The sequence below is a fragment of the Miscanthus floridulus genome, chromosome 9, assembly GCF_019320115.1.
Source record: "Miscanthus floridulus cultivar M001 chromosome 9, ASM1932011v1, whole genome shotgun sequence".
In the NCBI taxonomy this organism is placed as follows: Eukaryota; Viridiplantae; Streptophyta; class Magnoliopsida; order Poales; family Poaceae; genus Miscanthus; species Miscanthus floridulus.
Window position 1 is genome coordinate 109865549 of NC_089588.1, and position 25889 is coordinate 109891437.

Below are 25889 nucleotides of genomic sequence, written 5' to 3' on the forward strand. Positions count from 1 at the left end.
TCTGTGCACTGCACGACATTGAGGCTAAGGAGAAGGAAGAGGTGATGGTGGTGGAAGGGCCTGAAAAGGGCCTGAAGGCTGTCAACCTCGATGAACCGCGTGCCCAAGTCGACCTCGGACGTTTGGGCGGCGGACAGGAGCAGCGGTGGTACCTAGACTCTGGCATCAGCAACCACATGACGGGCTCCAAAGAAGCCTTCTCCGAGCTCGATGATCACGTGACTGGCACGGTGAAGTTCGGTGATGGTTCAATGGTGGAAATCCGAGGGCGCGACACCATCATCTTCAGGTGTCAGAAACAGCGAGCACCGCACACTAACAGATGTATATTACATCCCACAGTTGTGTTCAAGCATCATCAGCATTGGCCAGCTGGATGAGCGTGGTAGCGAGGTACTGATCAAGGATGGCGTCCTCAAGATCAGGGTCTCGGAGCAGCGCCTTCTTGCCAAGGTGAAGAGGGCCCGGAACTGGCTATACCTACTTGACTTGAAGGTGGAGCAGCCGGTGTGCCTGGCAACATGGCACACTAAGGAGCCATGGCTGTGGCATGCCCGGTTCGGCCATCTCAGCTTCGACGCGCTTGGTCGGCTGTAGAAGATGGTCCAAGGGCTACCCCACATCAAGCACGGAGGTGAGCTGTGTGACAGCTGCTTGGTTAGGAAGTAGAGGAGGTTGTCGTTCCCAAATGCGGCCAAGTATCGCACGACGGATGCTCTCGAGCTCGTCCACAGCGATCTCTGTGGGCCAATCACGCTAGCCACAAACGGTGGTCGGCAGTACTTCCTCCTGCTCGTGGATTATTACAGTCGCTATATATGGCTACAACTCCTGACAAGCAAGGACGGGGCGGCGGCAGCAATCAAGAAGTTCCAAGCGCACCCGGACCGGGACCTCGCCGTGGCGCTGCACGCGCTGCGCCCGGCCACGTACCGCGACGACAACCACAAGCCCGAGATGGCCGTCGCCGTCACCGAGTTCCAAGCGCTCTGCGGCTTCGCCGCCACACCGGTACGTTGTACGACGACGACGACGACGGCCGTGCCCCCCGCATTTTCCTGCGGCCCTGCGTTCGTGCGCGCGACGTGCCGTTGGTCAATGGCCCAGAAAATTTTATTGTATTGTATTGCTTTATTTTTGTCTCCAACCAATCTGTGGTGACGTTGACTTGGAGCTTTGGATGGCATCAGCTGATGCCCGCTGCTAAATTGGTTGGTTTGTTTGGCTTACTTGAATTCTTTAGGCCCAGTTTAGTTGCCGAAAATTTTGGCAAAATGACATTGTAGCATTTTCGCTGTTATTTGGCAATTAGTGTCTAATCATAGTCTAATTAGGCTTAAAAGATTCGTCTCGTGGATTTCATCTAAACTGTGTAATTAGTTTTATTTTTTATTTATATTTAATACTTCGTACGTGCGTCTAAAGAAATTTGAGGCCCTTAATCGAACGTGGCAGCAGGATTCCGCAGATGATTCCGGATAGTTATTAGGTGGGTGGAGTTGACTGACGGTCAGGTGGGGTGGGATCTCCCCGGCTGCTGCTACCTGCTCATGGGTTTGGTCATTATGCCAATAGTGAAGCGGTGTTTAGATTCGGCTACTAAAATTTAGGAGGTGTGTCGAAAAGATGTTGCATGAGTTGTTTGGATACTAATAAAAAAATAAATTACATAATCCGTCGGTACTCTACGAGATGGATTTTTTAAACCTAATTAATCCGTCATTAGCATATGTTTACTGTAGCAAACATTGTCAAATCATGAACTAATTAGGCTTAAAAGATTCGTCTCGCAAATTAGTCGCAAACTATGCAATTAGTTTCGTAATTAATCTATATTTAATACTCTATGCATATGTCCCAACATCTGATGGGACAGCGACTAAAATTTAGGAGGGGCAACAAAACACCCCTTTAATCGCATTCATAAGTAGTAAATGAATTAATCAATTCTGCGAATAATTAATCCCATTCTTCACAAGTAGTAATTGAATTTGGTAGTAATATATACCAGTAATTAATGGCATACAACAATCGATTGGATCCTCTGAACATTTTTATTCTTGCTCTGACTTAATGTCAGTCTGTCAGAAGAGGTTTATAAACAAGTAGCATGCACATGCTGGTAAATCGCACGCCTCTCGTGAGGTTCTGAGCTGCTGACTGTGTGGCCTTAGTTCCACGACAAGTCATACTGTCCACTAAAGCCGTTCTAGATGTACCCCGTGGCCAATGGTACATTGGTACCTAAGCTGATGGGCCCTGATACGCAGCTAGCTCCTGTACAAATCACATCCAGCGGTGCTCTTGAAAGTGCTTGCTAGTTTGGTTGGGTGGGAGGCGTTTGAAGGAGGGCAAAAGAGCATTGTCTGGTGTCATTGTCACTGAATTTTCTATGGCATATTCCATAATGAACAAATTAGATCACTGTTGTCGGGATAATATGTCGATTCATAGCTCGATCCTTGAGATATTTTTAAGATGTTCCTTTTTTTTTACTAGTAGGTTAGGCAGTAAGGGACAGTGAAGTGGTTACTGCATACTATATTCTGGGAGACATTCAGTTTACATGATCAGCATGTTCTATCTCTTTTCTATAGCTGTGAAGTTGTTTAAATCCATTGCATTCCTTTCAGAAGGGAATGCTAATTGTTCACTATATATTTTTCAGCAGATCATCAGTGTGGGCTATTATTATTATTATTATTATTTACTGACTTATTTATACTGATGTCCAGGAGCTCAAGGAAGTTTTGAGGACTGTACCTGAGGTTCAGGAATTAGTTGGCAAAGAAGAATCTAGGAAGCTTTTGGGTGTCAAAGAGCAAGATGGGGGGATCGGTGTGAGGTCATATCTGAAATCAGCTTTCACCAAGTTAATGACAGCGAGTGACGAAGCAGTTTCTAAAGCAATTGCAAACCTTAAGACTCGCTTGAACAGTGAGAGTAAGGTAAAGATCTTTTCTGAACAATTCTTGCTGCATCGGTATTATGTCATCTGAATTACTTGTATAATCCCAGAGACTGGTGGCAGTGACTTTCTGGCTGTGGCGCTCTACTTTGATCCAGTTTATATCTGAATTACTTGTAGAATGACTTTAATTAGCTGTTACAATCGGTATTATGTCATCAAATCGATTGGATCCATGCAGGCCAATTCTGTAGTAGTTAGTAGTTACCTTTATGAGTTACAGGGAAATGACTTTGATTAGCTGTTAGAATGCCTTGATTGTGTTGCTGGTCTAGTTTGGTCTTGAGGTGGAAAGCTTAGAGATGGACAGTGAGAAGATTCCTGTGGGAGAGAGAGGGTGGAAATGAGAGAATGGTATATTGGCCAATGGGGTAGTAACATGTCACCATTTGTTCTTCATTTCAGACTCGGTGATCCTTTCTTAGCACCAAAAGGTGCTACAGTGGCAAAACGACTTCCGGAATAGGTTGGGTAGGTAATGTTGAATATGACAGATATCAAGTAAGACGAGGCAACTGATCCGATTGGGGAGCAAATATGGTTGAATGTGCCAACAAAGTTGTATTTATGCTTACTGAATATATAGTCATTTAGTGGTGCGAACCAAACAACTTTTTACTTGTAATTCTCAACATAAAATTAATTGAAGTCCCAAGTATTCTTGAAAAACATGGAATCGATACAAATTGTGGGATATTATTAGCCTTTTCATCCATCCCTGGCCTGCTTCTGAAGACATCTTCTAGATATCTCTCATGAATTTTTTTCCATTACAAGCATGAATTAACTACAGAAAATTAGAAGCCTGTGGAGGTAGAATAGTCCTTTGTGCTATGTTATCTTCATCCTGTTTCTCAGGGGTCAATTACATCATTTATTCTGCTACTTCTCTAAGGCAGGGTGAGGGCATGACTTATATAAAATGGAGAGAAATATAATGTTTGAAGAAATAATTCATGAAATTTGTTCTGGCTAATCTAATACTCTGTCTAATTCATCCTGATGATGCTTCCATGTATTCAGGCTAGAAGTTTAACAAAGAAGGAGCAACTAGTTTTGTCATTGGAGAAGCAGTACCCAGGAGATGTTGGTGTTCTGGCAGCGTTCTTCCTAAATTTTGTTAAGCTCAATCCTGGTGAAGCACTTTATGTTAGTGCGAATGAACCTCATGCATATCTCTCAGGGGAGTGCATTGAATGTATGGCCACTTCAGACAATGTTGTCCGTGCAGGTCTAACTCCGAAATACAGAGATGTGCAAACTCTCTGCTCGATGTTGACTTATAATCAGGTCAGTTGTTTTACACCCTCCATTTATTATCACTACCAGCTTATAACCCCACTTTATTCATCATTTGATGATGAAATGTGATTGCTCAAAACATGTGGAGTTTGATTACAATCTTATTCGTACTAAGGGGGAGGAGGGCTTATCTTAATATTCCATCTTGTTTGTTAGTCTTAGTTAAGATAGTCTAATGAATGATGTTCCTTTCTCATGTAACTTACATATCTTCGCTGAAACATCTTGCCACATAAGTAATAAGTTTTTGATTTCCTACATGCAGGCCTTCCCGGAAATTCTGCAAGGAATGCCTGTACAGCCGTACGTGACTCGTTACACCCCATCAACTGATGAATTTGAAGTTGACCGCTACTTGCTACCTCCTGGCAAATCAGTCACCATGTCTCCAGTGCCTGGTCCATCCATATTCATCGTCATGACAGGAGAAGGAGAAATCCAGGCAGGCTTCATGACTGACAGCGCAAAGGCAAAGGAAGGTGACGTTTTCTTTGTGCCGGCTCACACCAAGGTCAAGCTTTACACTTCTTCCCCCAGGTCCATGCAACTGTACAGGGCTGGGGTAAACAGCAGTTTCCTGAGTTGATGGGCAACTGGTTTCTAGGGTTGGCATCTGTAGGTTAGGTATCAGCTACACAAGAATTTTCATGTTTGATACTTGCTCAAAAGTTAGTTAATTAGGTGGGTTATCATAGTGTATAGGAAAGATGGAGAATAATTTCATCACTTTATATCTTGTTTATTTTCCCAAAATGTTGTATTATATTTTCAAATATCCAGTGACCTGTTGGATCACAAATGGATCTGTAATTGAGTTCAAAGTTGAAAAGGTTAGCTCCTTTTGTTTTGGTGGCATGCAAGAACGGCTCGCCCCTGCATCGCCCTCCCACGCGGGCGGCTTGGGCGGCCAACCCAAGCCGCTGGCCCCCTCCCCTTCCCTCCCCTCTTCCGCTGCGCCGCCGCCAGAGCAGGCCGTCGACAGGGCTGCGCGGCCGGCCGGTATGGCAGCAGCGGGCCCTCCTCTTGCCCTGCCATGCCCTCTTGAACGGTTTCTGCGGGATGGCAGGGCAGCATGCTATGACCCATGGTCTTGGCCTGACGCTGTGTTGGCAGACATCTTGGGTGAAAGCCTCGGTGACGGTTGCGCCCTTGGGCGCCGCTTCCCCTGTTGAGGGCGTCGTGTTCCCCAGCACTGTCTTCCATGGGCAAAAGCTCGGTCCATCTCGGACGAGTGACGGTGGTGTCCCCGACGTCATTCCCTTCCTGAAGGCGTCGCTATTGAAGTTCGTCTCGGCCACGACGTCGCCTTCGGGTTATGCTCTTCGCTTCTTGGCGCTCGGTATGCGTGTGGAGGGAGGGACTTGCAGCGTGAAGTTGGAACTGCTACTTCAGGGGATGTGTCTCGACAACGATGACATGAGGTGAAACCTCCCCTTCGTGGACTGGATTGCTTCGGAGGTCGGGCAAAAGCCAGGGGTGGGGCGGAGGATCAAGATTGGAAGTCGGAGATGCTCTTCGGTTTGAGCTCAGCAACGATGACCTGTTGCGGCCTTTCGCTTTGGATTGTCTGCCTGTTTTCGATAGGATCGTCTGGGGTCTGCCATGGGAAGTCGGAGCTACTGGCTGCATTGCAATCATGCTCGGCGACGATGCATGGTAGTTTTGTGTGCTCTTCCACGCCGCGTGGGTGGGTTAGCCCTTCGTGTGTCCAGTGTTGGCTCCACGTTGGGCTACCCTTCTTCTACATACAATTCTTTCAACTTAATTGAGTGGCAGAGCTCCTGCCTTATTTTAAAAAAAGAGTTCAAAGTTGAATATACCTTTTGTGTTCATGAAAAAATGGAGGTTGACTTATAGAAGTGTAGAAATGAATTAATTCCAGACGACAAATACCATGGACCCCATTGAAGCCTCAATTGCATGAACAATCACAACCTTGAATGATTGAAAAAAAGACCCATTGAGACTATCTGTTTCAAGCTCAAGGCTAGAAACGTGTGATGGAACAATTTCCTGTTGCTTCGCGCCTGAAATAGGTGAAGAATGTAACTAACCTTAGAAATGACAGAAGATGTCTCAATTAGTGGAGATGGCCATATATATAGAGAGCCACATGGGCTATATGGGCCTATAGGATGGGCCTTGATATACACTTAACACCCCCCTTCAAACTCAAGGTGGAAGCGGAGGATCTGAAGCATTGAGTTTGATCAAATGAAGCCGATGTTGCTCTCGAGTTTGGGCTTTCGTGAAAAAATCAGCCAGTTGCAGCTCAGAGGGTACATACTGAAGATCAATTGTCTTCTGATGACAGTGAGAACGAGTGAAAAAGGCATCAACACCAATATGCTTAGTAAGCTCATGTTTGACAGGGTCATTGGCAATTTGTATGGCTCTAGTGTTATCGCACAAAAGAGGTGTGGGTGCATCACAAGATATACCAAAATCAGCGAGTAACCATCGAAGCCATACAGTCTCTGCAGTGGTAGTAGCCAGTGCTCGAAGTTCTGCTTCGGTACTAGAGCGAGAGACAGCAGCTTGTTTCTTGGACTTCCATGCAAGAGGAGAAGAACCAAGAAGAATGCAATAGCCTATGATAGAGCGGCGATCCATGGGGTCACTTGCCCAAGTGGAGTCTGAATAAGCATGAAGCTGAAGTGGACTATCGCAAGCATAAAACAAGCATCGAGATGATGTCCCCCTTAAATAACGTAGCACACGCAGCAAATGGCCAAAATGAACAGAAGTAGGAGCACTCACAAACTGACTTAGAATGTGAACAGCATGAGCAATGTCAGGTCGAGTAACAGTAAGATAAACAAGGCTGCCCACACGATGCCGATAGCGAGAAGGATCCTGAAGAGGCGTTCCATCAGTAGCATGAAGTTGCAAGTGCATATCCATAGGTGTGGCAGCCGTGCGATTATCAGTAATGCCCGAACGAACAATAAGGTCATGTATGTATTTTGATTGAGAGAGGTAATAGCCATTGGCAGAATGTGAAATCTCAATGCCCAAGAAATAACTAAGAGGACCCAAATCAGACATTTGAAATTGCACACCAAGTTGCTTCTTCACATGGGAAATATGTTCCACATCATCTCCAATAATTAAAATGTCATCAACATATAGAAGGAGCAAAGTACGCCCACGTGGAGAGAGGTGAATAAATAGAGCAAGATCATGAGCACTAGCTGAAAAACCAGCAGCTCGTATCACAGAAACAAATCTCTCAAACCAAGCACGAGGAGCCTGTTTGAGACCATATAGGGCACGACGAAGACGACAAACATATCCTAAGGGAGCATCAACACCTGGAGGTGGCTGCATGTAAACTTCTTCATTCAAGGCACCATGAAGAAAAGCATTCTTAACATCCATCTGAGAGATAGCCCAGTTTGAAGTGGCAGCCACTACAATCAGAGTACGAACGGTAGTCATATGAGCAACGGGTGCAAATGTCTCATCATAATCATGGCCTTGAGCCTACTGAAAACCTCTTGCAACAAGTCTAGCTTTATATCTCTCTATAGAACCATCAGATTTTCTCTTAATCTTGAACACCCACTTAGATGTGATTGGCACTGCATGTGATGGTAATGGAACAAGATCCTAGGTCCCTTGACGATCAAGGGCAGCAAGCTCCTCACACATTGCAAGCTGCCATTCAGGGATGCTGGAAGCTTCTTGATACGTGGAGGGTTCACCAACAACAGCATTCACAGATGGAAAACCATACTTGTCAGCAGGCCCAATAGTACTGCGGTCCCGAAGATTATATCTTGGACCAACCTGTAACTCATCAGATAAAGCTTGTGACTCATTAGCAACATTAGAAACATCAGCAACGGGATCGTCAGGACTGGCCAGGGTGGTAGAGGTAGATGAAGGAGCAGTGGGACCTTTGGGACGACGAGTGAAGACATGTTTAATGGGTGGTTTAGATGGAGGTGGAGGTGGAGGTGGAGGACTCTCATGTGTAGATATCACATGAGGTGGAATGAAGGAGGATGGTGCAGGAACATCACCTCCAGATGAATTAGTAGGAAAACAAAGAAAGGAGGTGGACTCAGTGGGTGAATATGAAGGTTTAGTAGATGGGTTTTAAAAGAAAGGGCGATCCTCAACAAAATTCACATCACGGGAGATACGTATACGACGAGAGGTAGGATCATAACACCGATAACCCTTATGCTCAGGACTATACCCTAGAAAGACACACTCAACAGATTGAGCGGTCAACTTGGTCCGCTCACGAGGGGGAAGCAAAACATAGCATGTACATCCAAAGACTCGGAGATGATCATAGTTTGGAGGAGTACCAAAAAGTACTTCACCAGGACATTTGCCAAACAATTTGGATGAGGGCTGTCTATTGATGAGATAGACAACAGTAGAAATAGCTTTGCCCCAGAAATGTGATGGAACAAATGAGGAAATGAGAAGTGTTCTGGCAGTTTCTATGAGATGGCGGTGTTTGCGTTCAGCAACACCATTTTGAGCATGTGCGCTAGGACAAGAGAGCTGAGCAAGGGTGCCTTCGGAGGTCAAAAAATGGCGAAAAATATCAGATAAATACTCACCACCAGAGTCAGAACGAAAAACTCTGATAGGAGTAGAGAACTGAGTGTGAACCATGCGCGCAAAGGATTGATAAATAGAGCACAGTTGAGAGCGATGTTTCATGAAATAAATCCAAGTATAACGGGAATGATCATCAATGAAAATAACATAATATTTATGACCACCCTTTGTAGCAAAAGGTGCGGGACCCCATACATCTGAATGAATAAGATCAAAAGGCCTAGCAGAATGTGAAACACTAGATGAATATGGAAGTTGTATTTGCTTTCCAAGCTTGCAACCTTTACAATGGAAACTAGACTCGACAGATGCATGACCTAGACAACCTTTATTTATTAATGTTGACAAACGGGACCCACATAAATGACCAAGACGGTGATGCCACTTGGCGAAGGACGAGGTGGATGAAGATGCAGCAGATGACACACGAGACGTGGATGTGGCTGAAGAAGGAAGGCGCAAGGTGTCCAAAACGTAGAGGCTAGGAGCACCTTTACGGCGATGGCCAGTCCCAATCACAGTCCCGCTTCGACGATCCTGGATGAAACAAGATGAGTCATCAAATCCAACAAAGCAATTTTGATCAGTAATTTGGCCTACTGATAGAAGATTCATGTTCAACTGAGGTACAAGAGAAACATCAGGTATAGAAAAATGAGAATTGCAAAGAGAACCCTAGTGAGTGATGTGACAGGATGTACCATCGGCAGTCTGAACAGAAGCACCATCCGTGACTGACTTGCAAGCAACCAAGTGGGACTGATCAGATGTCACATGGAAAGAAGCGCCTGAATCAAGAACCCAAGACGTCGAGGAAGCACTGACAGGTGAGGCTGCAGCAATAAAGACTGAACCTCTAGAAGTGGAGCCCGTACCACGACCACGGGTAGCACGACGGGCACGAAACTCAGCCAATTTCTGTGGGTGCTGGACAAAACAATTTTCTGGAGGATGACCAGTCCTGCCACAATGCTTATAAGGCTCTGAAGAGGTGCCTTTTGGTGCACCAAACCTCTGCGAGGCTGCCAACACAATATGAGGCACAGACACAGAAGAAGTAGACAGGGACTGAAGACGTGTTTCTTTTGCAAGTAAATCAGCCAAGGCCTGTGCCATAGTGAGATTAGAGGAATTGTGAAGCAATCGAGTGCGAATGGAATCATATTCTGCCCGAACTCCCATAACAAATCTGTATGTAAGGAACTGCTCAATGAAAGTAAGTGCTGTACAATTCTCTGTAGCTGTGCATTGAGGTACCATGGAGATCAAAGAACCCATCAAACGATCAAAAGCGGAGTAGTACTCATCAATGGACATATCTTTCTGTTCAATGACATGAAGTTGTTGCATAAGAGTATGCTGAAGAGCACCACTCTCTTGAACATATCATTGCTTCAAATAAGACCACATGGGCTTCGCTCTTTTAAACTTACGAAGACTCATGATCATAGTTTGCTTAACACTATTGACTATGGCTGCCATCACTTTTCCATCATTGATTTCCTAGGTTTTAATAGCAGCAGCATTACTACCATCAGGGTTACGAGCAGGCGGATCATCAGTCAGATGAAAATAAAAACCAACACCCCTTAATGCAGTCTCAACACAAAAAGCCCACTCTGGATAGTTCTGACCATCTAAAGTGATGTTGATAACAATGGCATTGATTTGTGATGTTGACATGGTTGGAAAGGATACTGACCGCTAACCAACAGGGAGACTGACAGCGAACCAACAGGGAGACTAAAGTAGGGATCAGTCACCACCGTTGCAGAAGCAGAAGTCCTCTGTTTCCTCTGCTGTGCGATCCGGAGGAGATCGGACGATGTGGGACGTAGACGAGTGCGCTGAAGAGGCGGACGACCGTGCGGACCGCGCGGACTTCGCGGGCGGATGGCCACGGGACTTCACGGGCGCACCGCGCACGGGCGCGAACGTCGTAGGCAGACGGGTGCGTAGGTACGGTGCGGCGACGGTCGCACGGGTGGCGAAGGGCCGCGCGGACGGCATGGAGCGATAGACCGCGATGACGGCCTGGGGGAGACAACCGCGACGACGGCCTGATAGGGATTGGATCGTGGGGGGATTAAAAATTTTTTTGATTAGCTCTAATCCCAGCCCTAATCCATGGCTCTGGTACCATGTAACTAACCTTAGAAATGACAGAAGATGTCTCAATTAGTGGAGATGGCCATATATATATAGAGAGCCACATGGGCTATATGGGCCTTGATATACACTTAACAAAGAAACTAGGCATGCATTTGATGAACTATTCTGAGCAAGTTATTCCTCATCATGCCGAGTCTACATAGATGAACGCATGAAACAACATTAGCTTGCATTTGATTAGCACTGCATGGATGAACATGAAACAACATTTGTATGCATCTAATCAGAAGAAATACTTCCGTGAACATTGAGATTGATAGCTATATAGAAGAGTTTACAGTCGAGACCAGTGTTCCAACTTTATATAGTCCACAATTAGGGACAACATTGTTCAGATAGAAATTTGAGATGTGACAACATTGTTGAGATTGAAATTTAAGATGTTGAAGGAAACTGAGAAGAAAGTAGGGAATTTCAAAGAAAAATAAAAAGAAAGTAGGGAATTTTTAAGGAAATTTTAGTAAGAAGAAAATAAAAGCTTTGGTAGCCATTGTTGAACAAGTTCGTGATGTTATCACTATTCATGTCTGTAATGTGTCCTTTCTCTCTATGCTTGAAGATGATCAATAACAACAATCAATGGGGTGTTCAATAAAAAAGCTGTATTTTACCATTGTAAATTAAATGATCTTTGTATTTGAGTTCAAAGCAGAATTTGTGTTCTTGAAAAAAGGAAGTTGACTTGTTGCAAAGTCCTTTGATCCTTACCAAGCACCAATTGCATGACTCATTGTGAACTTGAATGATTCGAAAAGAAAAAAACGATCGAGATTCTCTGTTCACTCGCTGTTCTAGAAAAGTGTGTTGTACCTAAAAACATATTTCTGTTGCTTTGTAAATGTCTTGATCAAAAGATATGTGAAGAAAGGCATGTATTTGAAGAACAAATTGATGAAACTATTATTCCACATGTAAAATTTGCATGGAAGAAAATGATGCAACATCTGCATGCATCTAATCAGCAAAAGCACATTTTGTGAACATTGAGATTGGTAGCTATATAAAACAAATTCGGGCACACAATGTATTGTTGTTAATGGCCAAAAAAATTCTATTGTTTTTTCTCCAATGTGTGGTGATGTTGACTTGGAGTTTGGATGGCATTGGCTAATGCCGAGCATTGAATTTGTTGGTTTGTTTGGTGAGTCCGATGGGTCTGCTCATGGGTGTGGTCAGTTTCAGTATGCCAATAATTAATGGCATATATAAGTAGCAGTAGTAGTAAAATGAATGAATGAATTATGCGATTAATTAATCCAATCCATCACAAATTATAGCATTTGGTAGTTATATAGGAGTATACCAGTAATTAATGGCATAGATACTCAGATTAACTGTTGAACAAACAAGTGGATCCTCTGAACATTTTTATTCTTGTTTTGAGATGGTGCCCGCAGAGGTTTATAAACAAGTAGCATGCACATGCTGGTTAATCGCAGGCCTTTCGTGAGAGCTTCTCAACTTCTGACTATGTGGCCTTTAGTTCCACGACAAGTTATGCACTTATGCTGTCCACTAAAGCTGTTCTAGTATTCTGGATATACCCTGTGGCCAATGGTACCCACCTTAGCTGATGGGCCTTAGTACACAGGTCCTATCCAAATCACATCCAGCGGTGCTCTTGAAAAATGTTTGCTAGTTTGGTGGGTGGGAGGTGTTTGCAGGAGGGCAAAAGAGCATAGTCTGGTGTAATTTTCACTGAATTTTCTACGCCACATTCCATAGAATAGTCCTTTGTGCCATGTTGTCTTCATCATCTTTCCCAGGGGCCAAATTAAATACATCATTTGTTCTGCTACTTCCATCTTGTGGTTTATGGCACTGCTCATCTCTAATGCAGGGTGAGGGCATGACTCATATAAAGTGGAGAGAAATATAGTGTTTGTTTGAAGAAATAATTAATGAATTTTGTTCTGGCTAATCTAATACTCTCCATGTATTCAGGCTACAAGTTTAACAAAGGAGCAACTTGTTTTGTCATTGGAGAAGCAGTACCCACGAGATGTTGGTGTTCTGGCAGTGTTCTTCCTTAGTTTTGTTAAGCTCAATCCTGGTGAAGTACTTTATGTAAGTGCGAATGAACCTCACGCATGTCTCTCAGTGGAGTGCATCGAATGCATGGCCACTTCAGACAATGTTGTTCGTGCAGGTTGAACTTTGAAATAAAGGGATGTGCAAACACTTTTTGCTCGATGTTGACATATAATCATGTCAATTGTTTTACTCCCTCCATTTGTTTCCATTCTCCATTACTGTCATTTGACATTGAATGTGATTGCTCAAAACATGCGGAATTTGATTACAATCAGTCCAGTTAAGATAGTCTGATGAATGATGTTCCTTTTCACGTGTAATTTATATATCTTCCTGAAACATCATGCCACATATCTAGAGTAATAAGGTTATGATTTTGTACATGCAGGTCTTTCGGGAAATCCTACAAGGAATGCCTATATAGCCGTATGTGACTCGTGACACCCCATCTAGTGACAAATTTGAAGTTGACCACTACTTACAGCTACCTCTAGCTAGGCATATCAGTCACCATGTCTTCGGTGCCTGGTCCATCCATCTTCATCGTCATGACAGGCGAAGGAGAAATGCAAACAGACATCATGACTAACAATGCAAAAGGCAAAGGAAGGTGCCATTTTCCTGAGTTGATGTGCAATTGGCTTCTGGTGTTGCCATATATATGTAGCTGTACCAGTTGCACACAAATTCACATGTTCCACACTTGTTCAGAAGTTTTAATTAGGTGGGTTATCATAGTGTATAGAAGTGATGGAGAATAAGTTCATCCCTTCATGTCTTGTTTATTTTTCTACAAGTTTGTATTTCATTTCCAAATCTGATGAGCTGCTAGGATCACACATGGATCTGTAATTGAGTTCAAAGCTAAATATACCTTTTCTGTTGGTAAAAAATGCAGTTTGACTTATAAAATTATGGTAATGAATTAACTCCAGATGACAAATACATGAATCCATGGACCCCTTTGAAGCCTCTATTGCATGACCAATCATGACCTCGAATGATTGAAAAAAATGACCCATTGAGATTATCTGTTTAAATCTCAGGGCTAGAAATGTATGATGTATCCAACTTATTAGGGCTAGAAACTTGTGATATCTGCTTCATGCCCGATGAAGAAACCAGGTATGCATTTGTTGAACTAACTGCTGAGTATTGTTTTTTTCTCATGCCTAGTCTGCATGGATGAACATGAAACATCATTCGCGTGAACATGAAACATCATTTGTATGCATCTAATCTGTAGAAACTCATCCTGTGAACATTGAGGTTGATAGCTATATAAAAGAGTTTATGGTTGAGACAACATTGAGGCTGATAGCTATATAAAAGATTTTATAGTTGAGACCACATATGGGGAAAACATTGTTAAGATAGAAAATTGAAATGTTAGAGGACACTGAGAAGAAAGTAGCGAATTACAGAGGAAGCTTTGCATTGTATAGGTCTGCACATGTTTTTCATACATTCTTTCACCATTTACTATTGGAGAATCCAACCCTTCTGAAGTAAAGGCTTTTGTTGCTAAGATGGAAAGGAAAAATTTGGCAATCATTGTTGATCAAGTTCGTGATGATAGCACTATTCATGTTTGTTGGTGTTCTATTTGAGTCATAGTTTTAGTTTTGTTTAATTTAAATTGGTTGATGTAACATGCCCATTCTCCGTTGCATTCTCATTGAACTTGAACTTGATTACCAACAAGGTGTCTCAGAAAGATGGATTGTTTATTTTTCTAGAAGAGCTATAGTTTGCATCTACAAATTAAATGAGCTGCTGGGATCTTAAATGGATCTATATTTGAGTTCAAAGTTGAATATACCTTTTATGTTCGTGAAAAAAGGAATTTGACTCAAAAAGTATGAGGAATAAATTAATTATAGATGCTACGACTGGAGGATCCACTAAGGGATGAAGATCCTATGCTATGAGAGCCAATTATAGTAAACAAAGTGATTACAAGTATCACTAGAGTATGACTAAAGATCAAGATTAGTACTCAGAATAACAAGACTTGAACAAGTACTTAAGTAGAAGCAATATATTCAAATGAGGAAAGTCTTACAAGAAGGAAATGGTACAAGAGCTATACCAGACTCCAAAGACTGCTTCTAGACTCTGAGTAGAGTTCGATTCACTCTAACTCCCACTACTAGCCTAATTACTAAAGAGTGGGCTACTAGATTCTTCTTGGATCTTCTTCTATGATAAGAGAGATGATTGACAAATGGCACCAAGAACCCTATTTATAGTACTTGTAGGTAGGGGGTATTTTTAGCTAGAGTTGACACGGCGGAGCTGACAAGTGGGGTCGAGCGACCCCTATAGGGTCGGCCGACTCTAGGATGCATTGCCTCTTTATCCTTCTCGGCTCTCAGCGCGTCTCCAAGGCAGTTGGCAGTTTCACATACTTGGCATGGTTCAGATACAGGTGGTGGATACATCATTCCTTGGATGAGTCTATGGTGGCCCTTGGATTAGACCAATACCAACTCAACGTGTGGATGTCATGGATTGTGTGTTTCTTGGCCACTCACACAGATTGGTGACGTGTAGGGGCAGAGCCAATCCAGTCGACCTAGGTGGAGCCAGGTTGGGCGACCTAGGTCGGCCACTCCCCTGGTGCTCCTACTTTGTCCTATTTGTCTCTAATGTTGATTCCTTGAAGAATTTGCAAGTTTACCACTGCATACAAATAATTTCATGTACAAATGGAACCATATTATTTGAAAACAGAATATTACTGTGATGTTGATTTAACTTTTACTTTGTTGTCATGTTGATGGCCTGAATTGGCCTGTAATGACCATCAACATACAAAAACTTGAACTCATTCAACAACCCTTTGGTGTTTAGGAAATATGAAGAATAAGTTCATCCTGTCGTATATCATGTTTTATTTTTCTAAAGTTCTATATTTTACATTTCGAAATTAAATGAGTTGCTGGGATATTAAAATGATCTGTATTTGACTTCAAAGTTGAATATACCTTTAATGTTCATAAAAAACAAGTTGACATATATAAAAATATGAGAAAAAATAAATTATGGATGGAAGCTCCTTTGATCCCTGTACTACTTTGAATTTTGAAACCTCAATTGGATGACCCATTAACTTGAATGACCAGAAAAGAAAAATAATCATTGAGATCTTCTTTTTCAAGCTTAGTGCTACAAACATGTGATGTATCTGAAAACATATTTCTGTTGCTTCGTAAATATTATGACAAAAAATAGGTGAAGAAACAAGGCATGTATTTGATGAACAAATTGCTGAATATTATTATTCCAGATGCATAATTTGCATAGAAGAAAATGATACAACATTTGTATGGAACTAATCCGAAGAAAACACATTCTGTGGACAATGAGATTCGTAGCTATATAAAAAAATTTCAGTCGAAACTAGTAGTGTTTCAACATTATGTGTAGACCGTCAAGGGTATCAGTGTGTATAAGACAAGGTTTGGAAGAGGTGTTTTTAAAATAAGAATAAAACAAGTTTTTGAAGAGAATTTTCAACATAAGGGTGGAACAAGGTTTTGAATAGTGGTCATTGAAATAAGAATAAAATAATATTTAAGGGGCTCGCTTCTCTATACAGGAACTGAACATGGTTTGGAGAAGGGTTCTCAAAACAGACATAAAATAGGGTTCTCAAGGGGAGTTTTTAGAATCACGTTTTTTTAAAAAATATTTTTTTTTTCGAAAACCAAGGGTTGTAAAAAGGAGGTTTTCTAAATAAGGGTATATCTAAAAAGTGGTGATTGGCCGTGGAGAAAGATTTCTCCTTCCGAGGAGCTCCAAAGATTTAAGCTGATCAGTCCCTCAAAAAAAAGATTTAAGCTGATCAGAGTTTTGTTAGCAAATAAAAAATGTTTTGACATGAAAAAAGCATTTTATGGTGCATGATAGGATCCATACGTACGTGCGTGTGAGGCCAGGCTCAGCCGACTCAAGCCTGGGTCTCCACTCCACCTGGACGTGCATGTTAAAGGTTGCGGTAATGCTTGGTTGAGGGTGTCCACATGAACGGACGGACCGACCCCGCACGTGTGATGCCCAAGAAAAAAAGAGGTGGTGTGTGGAGTCAGGCGGGCCCGCACCCGTTCTTTCTACAGGCTAGCGCATGTGAGCATGTGCGGCCACTCGTTCGGTGCATGCGGCGTGTGGGGAACCGTGCATGTGCGTGACCACGGAGAGAGGCTCCCTACTGCGTCTGTTGCTGGCTGGACCAGCCGGCCAGGCCTTTAGCCGCACGCGCCTAGGGCCGCAAGCCTCCCTGTCGTGCCGGCCATCTACTGCCTAGCGCCTAGGCCTGCTGCTGCTTGCCGTCCTACTCTTTTTTCTCTCTATGTTGTCTACGGCCAGGCCAAGCTGCCCTGCCGCATGCTGCCTGTAGTGCGTTGCTGCTTTGGCTGACCAGATTAGCTAGTTGCAGGGCCGGCTAGTCCGCTTGCCTCTTTGTGACAGGAGCGCGGGCTCACACCTGCATGCGTCGTTTGCTGCTTCCGTGACGGTTGGCCGTTGCCAGCTGAGTGCTAGCCCAATTTTTTCCGCCACTCCATGGCATCGCGCTCTTTGTGTTTCATGCGTTTTAGATGTATGTTTCATCTGGATGTTGCATGTGTTTCATCTGGATGTTGCATATGTTGCAATGGCTATACACGTATGTTGCAAATATATGTTTCAAATGTTTCATCTGTTTCAGACGTATGTTGCAATGTTTTATCTGTATGTTTCATACATTGCAATGGCTATACACGTATGTTGCAAGTGTATGTTTCAAATGTTTTATCTGTTTCAAACGTATGTTTTAAGTGTTTTATCTGGATGTTGCATATGTTGCAGTGGCTATACACATATGTTGCAAGTGTATGTTTCAAATGTTTTACCTGTTTTAGACGTATGTTGCAGCAAGGCTTCATGTTGTAAGTGTTTTTATTAGCAGGCGCAATATGTTTCATGCGTTTCAGATGTATGTTTCATCTGAATGTTGCATGTATTTTATCTGGATGTTGCAAATGTAGATCTGGTCCCCACATGCATGCACACCCATGGGCGCGCAGCACAGAAGCGAAGCGAGGGGCGCGGCAGCATGCGGGGGCACGGGTGTGGGTGTTCTCCACCTGCATGCACGGGTGCGTAGCATGGAATGAAGCGAAACGCGTAGCAGCAAGCACAACCTTGCGTGGGGATGTGCATCACCATGTGGGGGCGCGCGGGCAGACGCACAGTTACAGCCGCATTGCGGGACAAGCGAGGCAAGCGGCGGCAGGTGCAACAAGACTCATTAAGCATGCGGCGTGGGCGCAACCGGCGGGGCAAGCACGGGCGTTCGGACAGGACCTAGCGTCCGGACATCCGGGAGCTAGCCACGCTCTAAAGGTTGCGTCTGTATCTGTTGGAGTGATAGAAATTACCTGTGGCCTCTAATACTTGTTAGAATTCATAAATATTTAATTCTGAATTCCTTGCATCTAGTCCCAAAATCTGTGCTTCGTCTTCATTCGTGTTCGTGTCTTCATTCGTGTTCGTGTTGCCTAATTAAGACTCAGTGTGATGCGAGTTAATGTACTTTATACACTCATAAATGAAAGAGTTTTCTGTAGATTTGCTGACCTTTTGTGTTCCGTCGCATTCTGAAAAAAAACCGATGATGCAGACAAACAATACCAGTAGTAGTAGAAACACCAAGGAAATGGCCACAACTTTACCTATAGGTGCTATATATTGAGTGTAAACAGTTAGTTGGTTGCAAAGCTATATGGTGACAATGAAAGTAATAGTGTATTTTGTAACATCCCGTGTTGCTGTGTAATATAAAAATCCGAGCTTTCAAAAATTTTCATTGCAACGTGTGTTGCATGTAGCTGGTAGGTCAACTTAAGTCAACCGTTTCCCCTTCTAGCCCTGATGTCACAATCTAGGACTTCAAAAATTTGCAACAATAACACCATTGTCTATTGTTGACCAAGTCAACATCATGGCAATTCAATACTCCTAAAACAAAAACCCTAACTTTCTCTCTCATATTGTTCAACCGAGTTTACAATTAACCTTGATACATCCATATAGTTTATAGATGCATGTGTGTTTTGGATCTTGTTCTTGGTTGTGCATAGAGGTAGCCCTCTCTCCAAACTCTATGGCAAATAGGAAAATCCTTTCTTAGTTTCCTGGCTAGCAGACCCCCTCAAGCCCAACTCGCCCTCGTCTCTGTAGCCCAGTTCGTGCTCCTGGGCACTGCTGCCGAATGGCCCAACCCCCTCTGCCCGCGGCCCAGAAACCAAGCCAGGCCCGCCTTCCCTCCTCCCCATCTAGCCCAGCCGGCCTGGCTCGGCCTTGCCTTGTCCCAGGCCCCGCCGAGCTCCCACCGGCCCAGTACGAAGCCGCCTAAGCACCCGAATTCTCTCCGCTTCCGGCCCAGGACCAGCACGTAGCTGGCTCCTCTTCTATGCCCATCACGTCCGCTGCATACGGGCGTGGAAGCGCCGCGTCCGCCGCACTCACGCACGCGGCACGAGCAGGAGTCGAAGCCGTAACCAGGGGGACCCACAGGGCAGAGACCAGTTGCCATCCAAACGTTTACCGCCGTTGCTCCTTTCCGTCGCCCCCGTCAGAAATAGCGTCGTCTCCTACCTCCGTACGACCGCGCTCCTCTGTTTTCCGCCCGGATGAAGCCGAACGCCTGAACCGCTCGACGCTCGCCCTCGGGTGCCGACGCCAGCACGGGCCCGCCCCCAGGGCGCACCCCGCGCCGCGATTGCCGGGTGCGCCCGAGACCGCGCCCTTGACCGCACTGGAGCCCGACATGCCTTCTCGAAGCTTCCGAGCCCGGCCAACCACTCCGAGCTCCGAATGCACGCCACGTCGCGCCGGCCGTCACATCCACGGAACGGACGCCGGTGCCCTCAACTGGAGCCCTAGCGCCGGGGCTAGAAAACCCCCAAGCCGGCCGCCTCCCTCGGCATTCCCCAGACTCGCCACCACAGACGCTCCCTCTCTTTCCCTTGCCTCGCTCTTCCTCCTCTCTGCCTCGCCCTTCTCCTCGCCACTCTACTGCCGTCGACGGCACGGGAGCGCGAGAAGCCGAGGACGTGGCCATGGCGCCGACGCGGAGTCCCCAGGCTTGCCGCGGATCGGCGCAGCGGTAGCAGCCCTCCCCTGCGACCCTCGCCGCGCGCCGAGCAGAAGCCCAAACAAGCCGCAGCGAACGCCGACCGCCACCGTCACCGCTCGACCTCGTCTCAACGCCGAGTCGTGCCGCGACGCCACGGCCTTGCCTCCTGTGCCACCGGCCAGCCATCGGTGAGCCCATCCTTTCCAAGTCTCCACCTTTTCCCCTCTCTATCGTCGATCCTGTCTGAATCGGCCTTCGTGCTGTGTTCTGTGAGTTGCACAGAAGCCACACCCCCCGTCCTCCATGGCATAGCCGGCCTGGAGTCGCGCCGTCGCTTTCACTCGCCGCAACCGCGATGCCAAGCCGGAACCACGGGAGCGGAACCGAGCCCATCCAAGCCCGCTTCTGGTCCAATCCCCGAGTGCCAGTTGCACTTGGAAAAGGCCCGGTTGCACTCGGGGAAGGCTTCCCCGAGTGCAACCCTCAGGGAAAAGCCTCCGGCTAATCCTCCCACGGGAAAGGTGTCTTCCCCGAGTGTCGAAAATCGTGCACTCGGGGAAGACTTTGCCGAGTGCCGTGCTGGCACTCGGGGAAGACTTGACGCTGTTGGCTGACGGTCGACGCCGTTTTCTTTTTTTTTCTTCTCCGAGTGCAACACTCGGGAAAGATTTTTGAATTTTTTTAAATACTCTTTGCCGAGTGCCGCAGCTTAGGCACTCGACAAAGAAATTTGTTTTTTTTTAAAAATCCCTCTTTCCCGAGTGCCACAGCACAAACACTTGGGGAAGCCACCTCTAAAATTCTTTTTTTTTTGTTTTTTGCTTTTCCATGTAAACAACAAAGCATATATATATATATCACAAACCACAAATCAACACCAATATGTCACAAACCACATTTATATATCACAAACAACCAAATTTGTCCGAAATCCACAATATATTACAAACCACACGTTCAAAAGTACACACTATTCCAAGTTCACAAGTTCAATACATAAAAACGACTCCGAAGGCGGCTCACGGCGACTATGAGGGATGGGACGCCCCAGCGTGCGATCCCGGCGACGGTCCAGGTGGGGATGGCCCGACGTGCGATGCCGGCGACCCTTCGACATGGTTCGACGCCGCCCACGATTGATGCTGCAAAAAAGAGAGGCGATTGCACGTGAGTGACAAGATAAAAATGTAAGGAGTGTAAAGAAAAGTTGAAAATTACGACGATCTGCATGTAGGCCTGGTGTCGTTTGATGTGTAGAAAATTGCATGGATCGGATACAAGAATAACTGTAGTGGCAAGTTTCCATATAGGTGAATAGTAATATAGTTGTATCTCAGAAGCGCAAAAATTGTAATGACATGGATCCAAATAATCCAAAAATTTATGTCAAAAGGGGCCGGGTAGTCCGTAATGAGAGGGCCCAAACAATCTAAGTTGATAATTGGGTGGATGAGCCTTGATATGAGCCAGGTATATGTAGTTGTAAAAGCTCAAAAAAAGTAATATAAGAGCACAAAATAAGAAGATGATAAATTGAGTCACGATCATGCATGTAGCCACCTTCCTCCTCCTAACTTGCTTCTATTTCTCTCTACTGAAGCAGCAACATAATGCCACAAGCCACAAATCAACCACTTGTATCCAAAATCTCACACTGGGCATTAGTAATATCGATTGCTCATGGTATCAGCTTCACTTTTGTGCTCCCAATTTCATTTGAGAATGCTTAATTTTGACTCGGCTGTTGCTTCTCCCTAAGTCGCATAGTCCTGTCCCCCGCTGCTGCTGGTATAGTCCTCTTCAACTCTGGTTGTCACGCTTGTCTCAGCAACTGAAAACCGCATCTCCTATTACTCAACTCAGACCTTTGGATCCATGTTGTTCTCCTGTGGAGCAATGATCTAGGCAGTTTTGGGATGTAGAACTTTTCGACCCCAACCCTGATTTTGGATGACGTCCCTTGATTTTTAGATGACATCCCTGACCCCCGTGACTATGGTATGGAAATGTCTCCGTCGTATAGATTAATAATAGATGGAATTCAAAATAGTGGCACGGTTCTGCTAGCTAGACATGGTGGTTCACTACTGGACAAAATAGTTTCCATAAAGTTCGAAGCCATGCTTGTAAGGTTTAATGAGTGGGGGTAGAAAAGCGATTTGCAATTGGAAAAAAGGAAAGACCTATTCCCAAGACAAGATTTCTATAAACTCCCAATTATCTTGTACCCAAGATTAAGAATATGGATTAACTCCATCCTAGTGTTGCCTTGCCTCTAGTTACTGGCCTCTGGCCTCCTAGTCCTACCACATCCTGCAGCATCTATCCTTAACAGCTTGCAGACCCTATCTCAAATCTGAAACATTCCAAGTATGCTTTGGACTTCAGTTGCGCAGTCAACTAGGAGACCATAAAATGGGCGTGTTTGAACACAACAAGTAGAACTAATGAAGCAGATCATCTCTAGAATTTCTTACTGCAGATCTCCTTTCAAATGCAATCATAGTGTACGAAGAGAGCCAACAACAGAATGATATATAATTTCACTGTTGGAATACTGGTTTTGTAAAGTACTACTTCAAATATCTTTATCATATAGAGACTTCAGTAATATTAAATGAAAGTCCAAGTTCATTACCAGGTCGCTAGATTTCAACCACCTATGTGACAGAAAGGCACCAACATCATACCTGCAACATATAAGATCGCCACACATGTAAGAATAAAATTGTTTTAGTTTGAAGTCAAGGACAGAGCATAGACCACTTCCGCCACTGCCAACGAAAGTGCTTATAAACTTACAGTGGATGAATTCACAGATATACGTATGGCTCTGTTAGTGTGCCACTAAAGTGTCACACACCACATGTAACAAATAACTTTAGACAAGCACTCTTATCATAACTTCCTATTCATTTGTTTAAAACCTTTTGTATGGATACAAGTATATAAGTTCCTCCAATGCTTTCAGAAAAAAAAACCATTTCTTTCCATGAGGGACCACCTAGTTACTTCCAGATATTCTTTAACTTGGGCCATTGGGCAGCCTCCTCAAGTTATGCAACATGGATGATAGTAAAGTTAATCTACTAACTAGCCTAATCACTCAGCAAGTGAATGCATCTTTACCTAGGCATAAATTACAATAATACATCACTGTAAAGAGGGAACAACAAAAGTAGTATGAGATACATATGTATTCATACCATGCACCATCATGAGCTGACTTGACCTCAAACTCAAGCTGGAGACCTTGCAGAGGCTTCCTCCCTGGTTATCAGCAAAGGTAATAATAATCAGAGGAAAAATGGATATGATAACCGATGATGATAAGTTGAGAAGGCATATCTGGAATGCACAAAACTAATATCATGGGTACAACTGAAGCCCGGCCTGTCAGGCAGGCCTCATTGACTTATAAGATAGTTTGATTTAGCAAACTAGCAATTTTTTTTTTTGTAACGGAGGTAGCACTGAGTATTGTTGCCACAAAAAAATTAGAAAGCGGGTGAAAAAGTAAAAAAAAAGAAGTGTTATCTTCCTCAAGGTGGTAAACTCGACAACTCAAAGGTCCCTTCAAATAATGTAAATCCTCAATAATCAATAAGGCCTTTGACACAATATTAAGTTCTCAAGTAAAAATGCAAAATGTTTTCTCCCTCACGAGCAAGTTCAAAAATAGAAGTTCTTATCAGAACTGCATGTCTGCTGTGTGAAGGATGTTTTAAAGCTATAAGCTGGCTCAAGCCATTTCTGGACGGCTTGATTGCAGAACTCATATTGCATATTCCATATATTTCTGAAATCTATTTAGAAACCACAGGGAGGAATTTTCCATATCAGAAGAATGCAGTTAGTATAACTAGATTTGAGAACTCTAATTTCAGAAAAGGTAGATTCAGAACAACAAAGACTAAAATGAAACCATGAGCAATTATGTTAGATTAAAACAGGACAACAATACTTCACTTTAACTATATCAAATAAAAACAAGACTTCTAGGAACACTTGGCTTGTACATGGCATCATTGTGGTCGCCGCTATATATATGACCACTGTGGATGCATACACCAGATTCCATGTCATTTTCAGCACAAGGGTATGGCCAGATTCAATCCGATCATACAAAGATGAAGGAATTGCTCATGTCAAATTGGCACCCAGTGACTTCAAGAAGACATGGTGCCCCTAGGTCTTCCATGACGCCTCATACTCTCGGTCCTACAGATCTCTGCCGCTATATCTATGACTGGTGTGGACACATACACCAGTACCCATTCTCTTGCCATTTTGAGAACACGGCAGATTATCGAAGCTGCTAAGATGAGGAATTGTTCACCACAAACTACTGCCTAGGGACTTTGAGCAAACAAGAACACAGTGCCCCTAAGTCTTCAGTCCCCGACCCTCGCGCTCTCCATCGTAAAGATTTCCAATGCTGCTGCCATATCTATGACCGTTGCGGATGGAAATGTGCCCCCCCCCCCCCCCCCCCCCATTGCAGGCACGACTCTTGCCATTTTAAGCACACGTATCATAGCATGCCAAGATGAAGGAATTGCTCATTTCAATCTAGTGCTAGTGACTTCATGAAGACAAGAATGCAATGCCCCTAGGTCTTCCATGACGCCTCACACTCTTGATAATACAGATCTCTGCCACCGCCACAGAATATAAGACCGCTACGGCTGTATGCCCCCTTGGCTGCACCCACATCTCTTGCCATTTCAGCACATGAATCCCAGCATGTGAAGATGAAGGGATGTCTCACCTCGAACTGGTGCCAAGCGACTTCGAGCAGATGAGAACACGCTGCTGGACGGGGCCGGGGCTGGGAGCGCCAGGCGGCTTGCCTCGGGGCCGGCCGCAGGGGCCGGGGAGGGGGCGCGCCGGCCGGACGGGCCCCGACGCGCAGGGACAGGGGCGCGCCGGCGGGGCCGTGCCACCGTCTCGGGCTGCGGGGGCACGCCGGCAGGGGCCTGCTGGGGCGCGCGGTGCGGGGGGCTAGCTGCGGGGGCGCGCAGCGCGGGGGGTGAGCTGCGGCGGCGGCGGGGGCTGTGGGGGCGCGGTGGCGCTGGGCCGGCGAGCGGCGTGGCGGTGGCGCGGGCGCGGCGAGCGGCAGCGGCGGAGGGGGCTGGCGGCGGCGGGGTAGCGCGTACGGGCGGGCGGGCTGGCGGGCGGCGTGCGGGTGTGGGGTGGCCGGTTAGGTTTAGATAAGGCCTGTTGGGCCTTTTTTTTTTAAGTTTTCCTCAAATGCCCTGGCCTGGCACTCGAGAAAGGGCCTCTTCCCCGAGTGCCAGGGAAGGCACTAGGGGAAGAATTTTTGTTTTTTTTTGTTTTTTTTTGTTTTTTCTGCCTCATTTTTTTTGTGAGGCCTTCCCACATTATTTAAAACTCACTGTTTAAATTTGGGACAATTTTGACTTTTTTTTATATTTTGTTAGTTTTTTTCGTTTCGTTGAATTTTTTTGCATACTTCGAATTTGAACCGCAGGTGCATGAAATAATGGAATTTGGTGATTCAAAAAATTATATTAATGATAGTTGGTGTATGTTGAGGCCTTATTTAGGAACTCGCATGAAATTTCGAGCATCTTGTTGACGTAACATGACGAACAACTTGCGGGAAAAGTGTATTTAAATTATATAAAATCTGAACGAAGTCCGAAAATCACAAAACTTGTTTGAGCGTCGTGTTATCGCATG

General features: G+C 44.8%; 1 protein-coding gene, 1 long non-coding RNA gene and 1 pseudogene across 2 annotated transcripts; 1 reads left to right on the forward strand and 2 right to left on the reverse strand.

The window, feature by feature from the left end:
- Nucleotides 1-8943: 8943 nt before the first annotated feature.
- LOC136484100 (uncharacterized) lies at nt 8944-10218 on the reverse strand. Its single transcript, XM_066481259.1, has 2 exons — nt 9643-10218; nt 8944-9391 (listed from the first exon to the last, which is right to left on the reverse strand). The coding sequence occupies exons 1-2, from the start codon at nt 10202-10204 to the stop codon at nt 9348-9350; spliced, it is 606 nt and encodes a 201-aa protein (XP_066337356.1). The 5' UTR covers nt 10205-10218; the 3' UTR covers nt 8944-9347.
- Nucleotides 10219-12946: 2728 nt separating this feature from the next.
- LOC136480548 (mannose-6-phosphate isomerase 2-like) lies at nt 12947-14271 on the forward strand (annotated as a pseudogene).
- Nucleotides 14272-21066: 6795 nt separating this feature from the next.
- Nucleotides 21067-25149, reverse strand: LOC136484101 (uncharacterized). Its single transcript, XR_010765763.1, has 4 exons — nt 24955-25149; nt 23390-23453; nt 22822-22873; nt 21067-21325 (listed from the first exon to the last, which is right to left on the reverse strand). It is a non-coding gene; the product is annotated as an uncharacterized lncRNA (long non-coding RNA).
- Between the last annotated feature and the right edge of the window lie 740 nt (nt 25150-25889).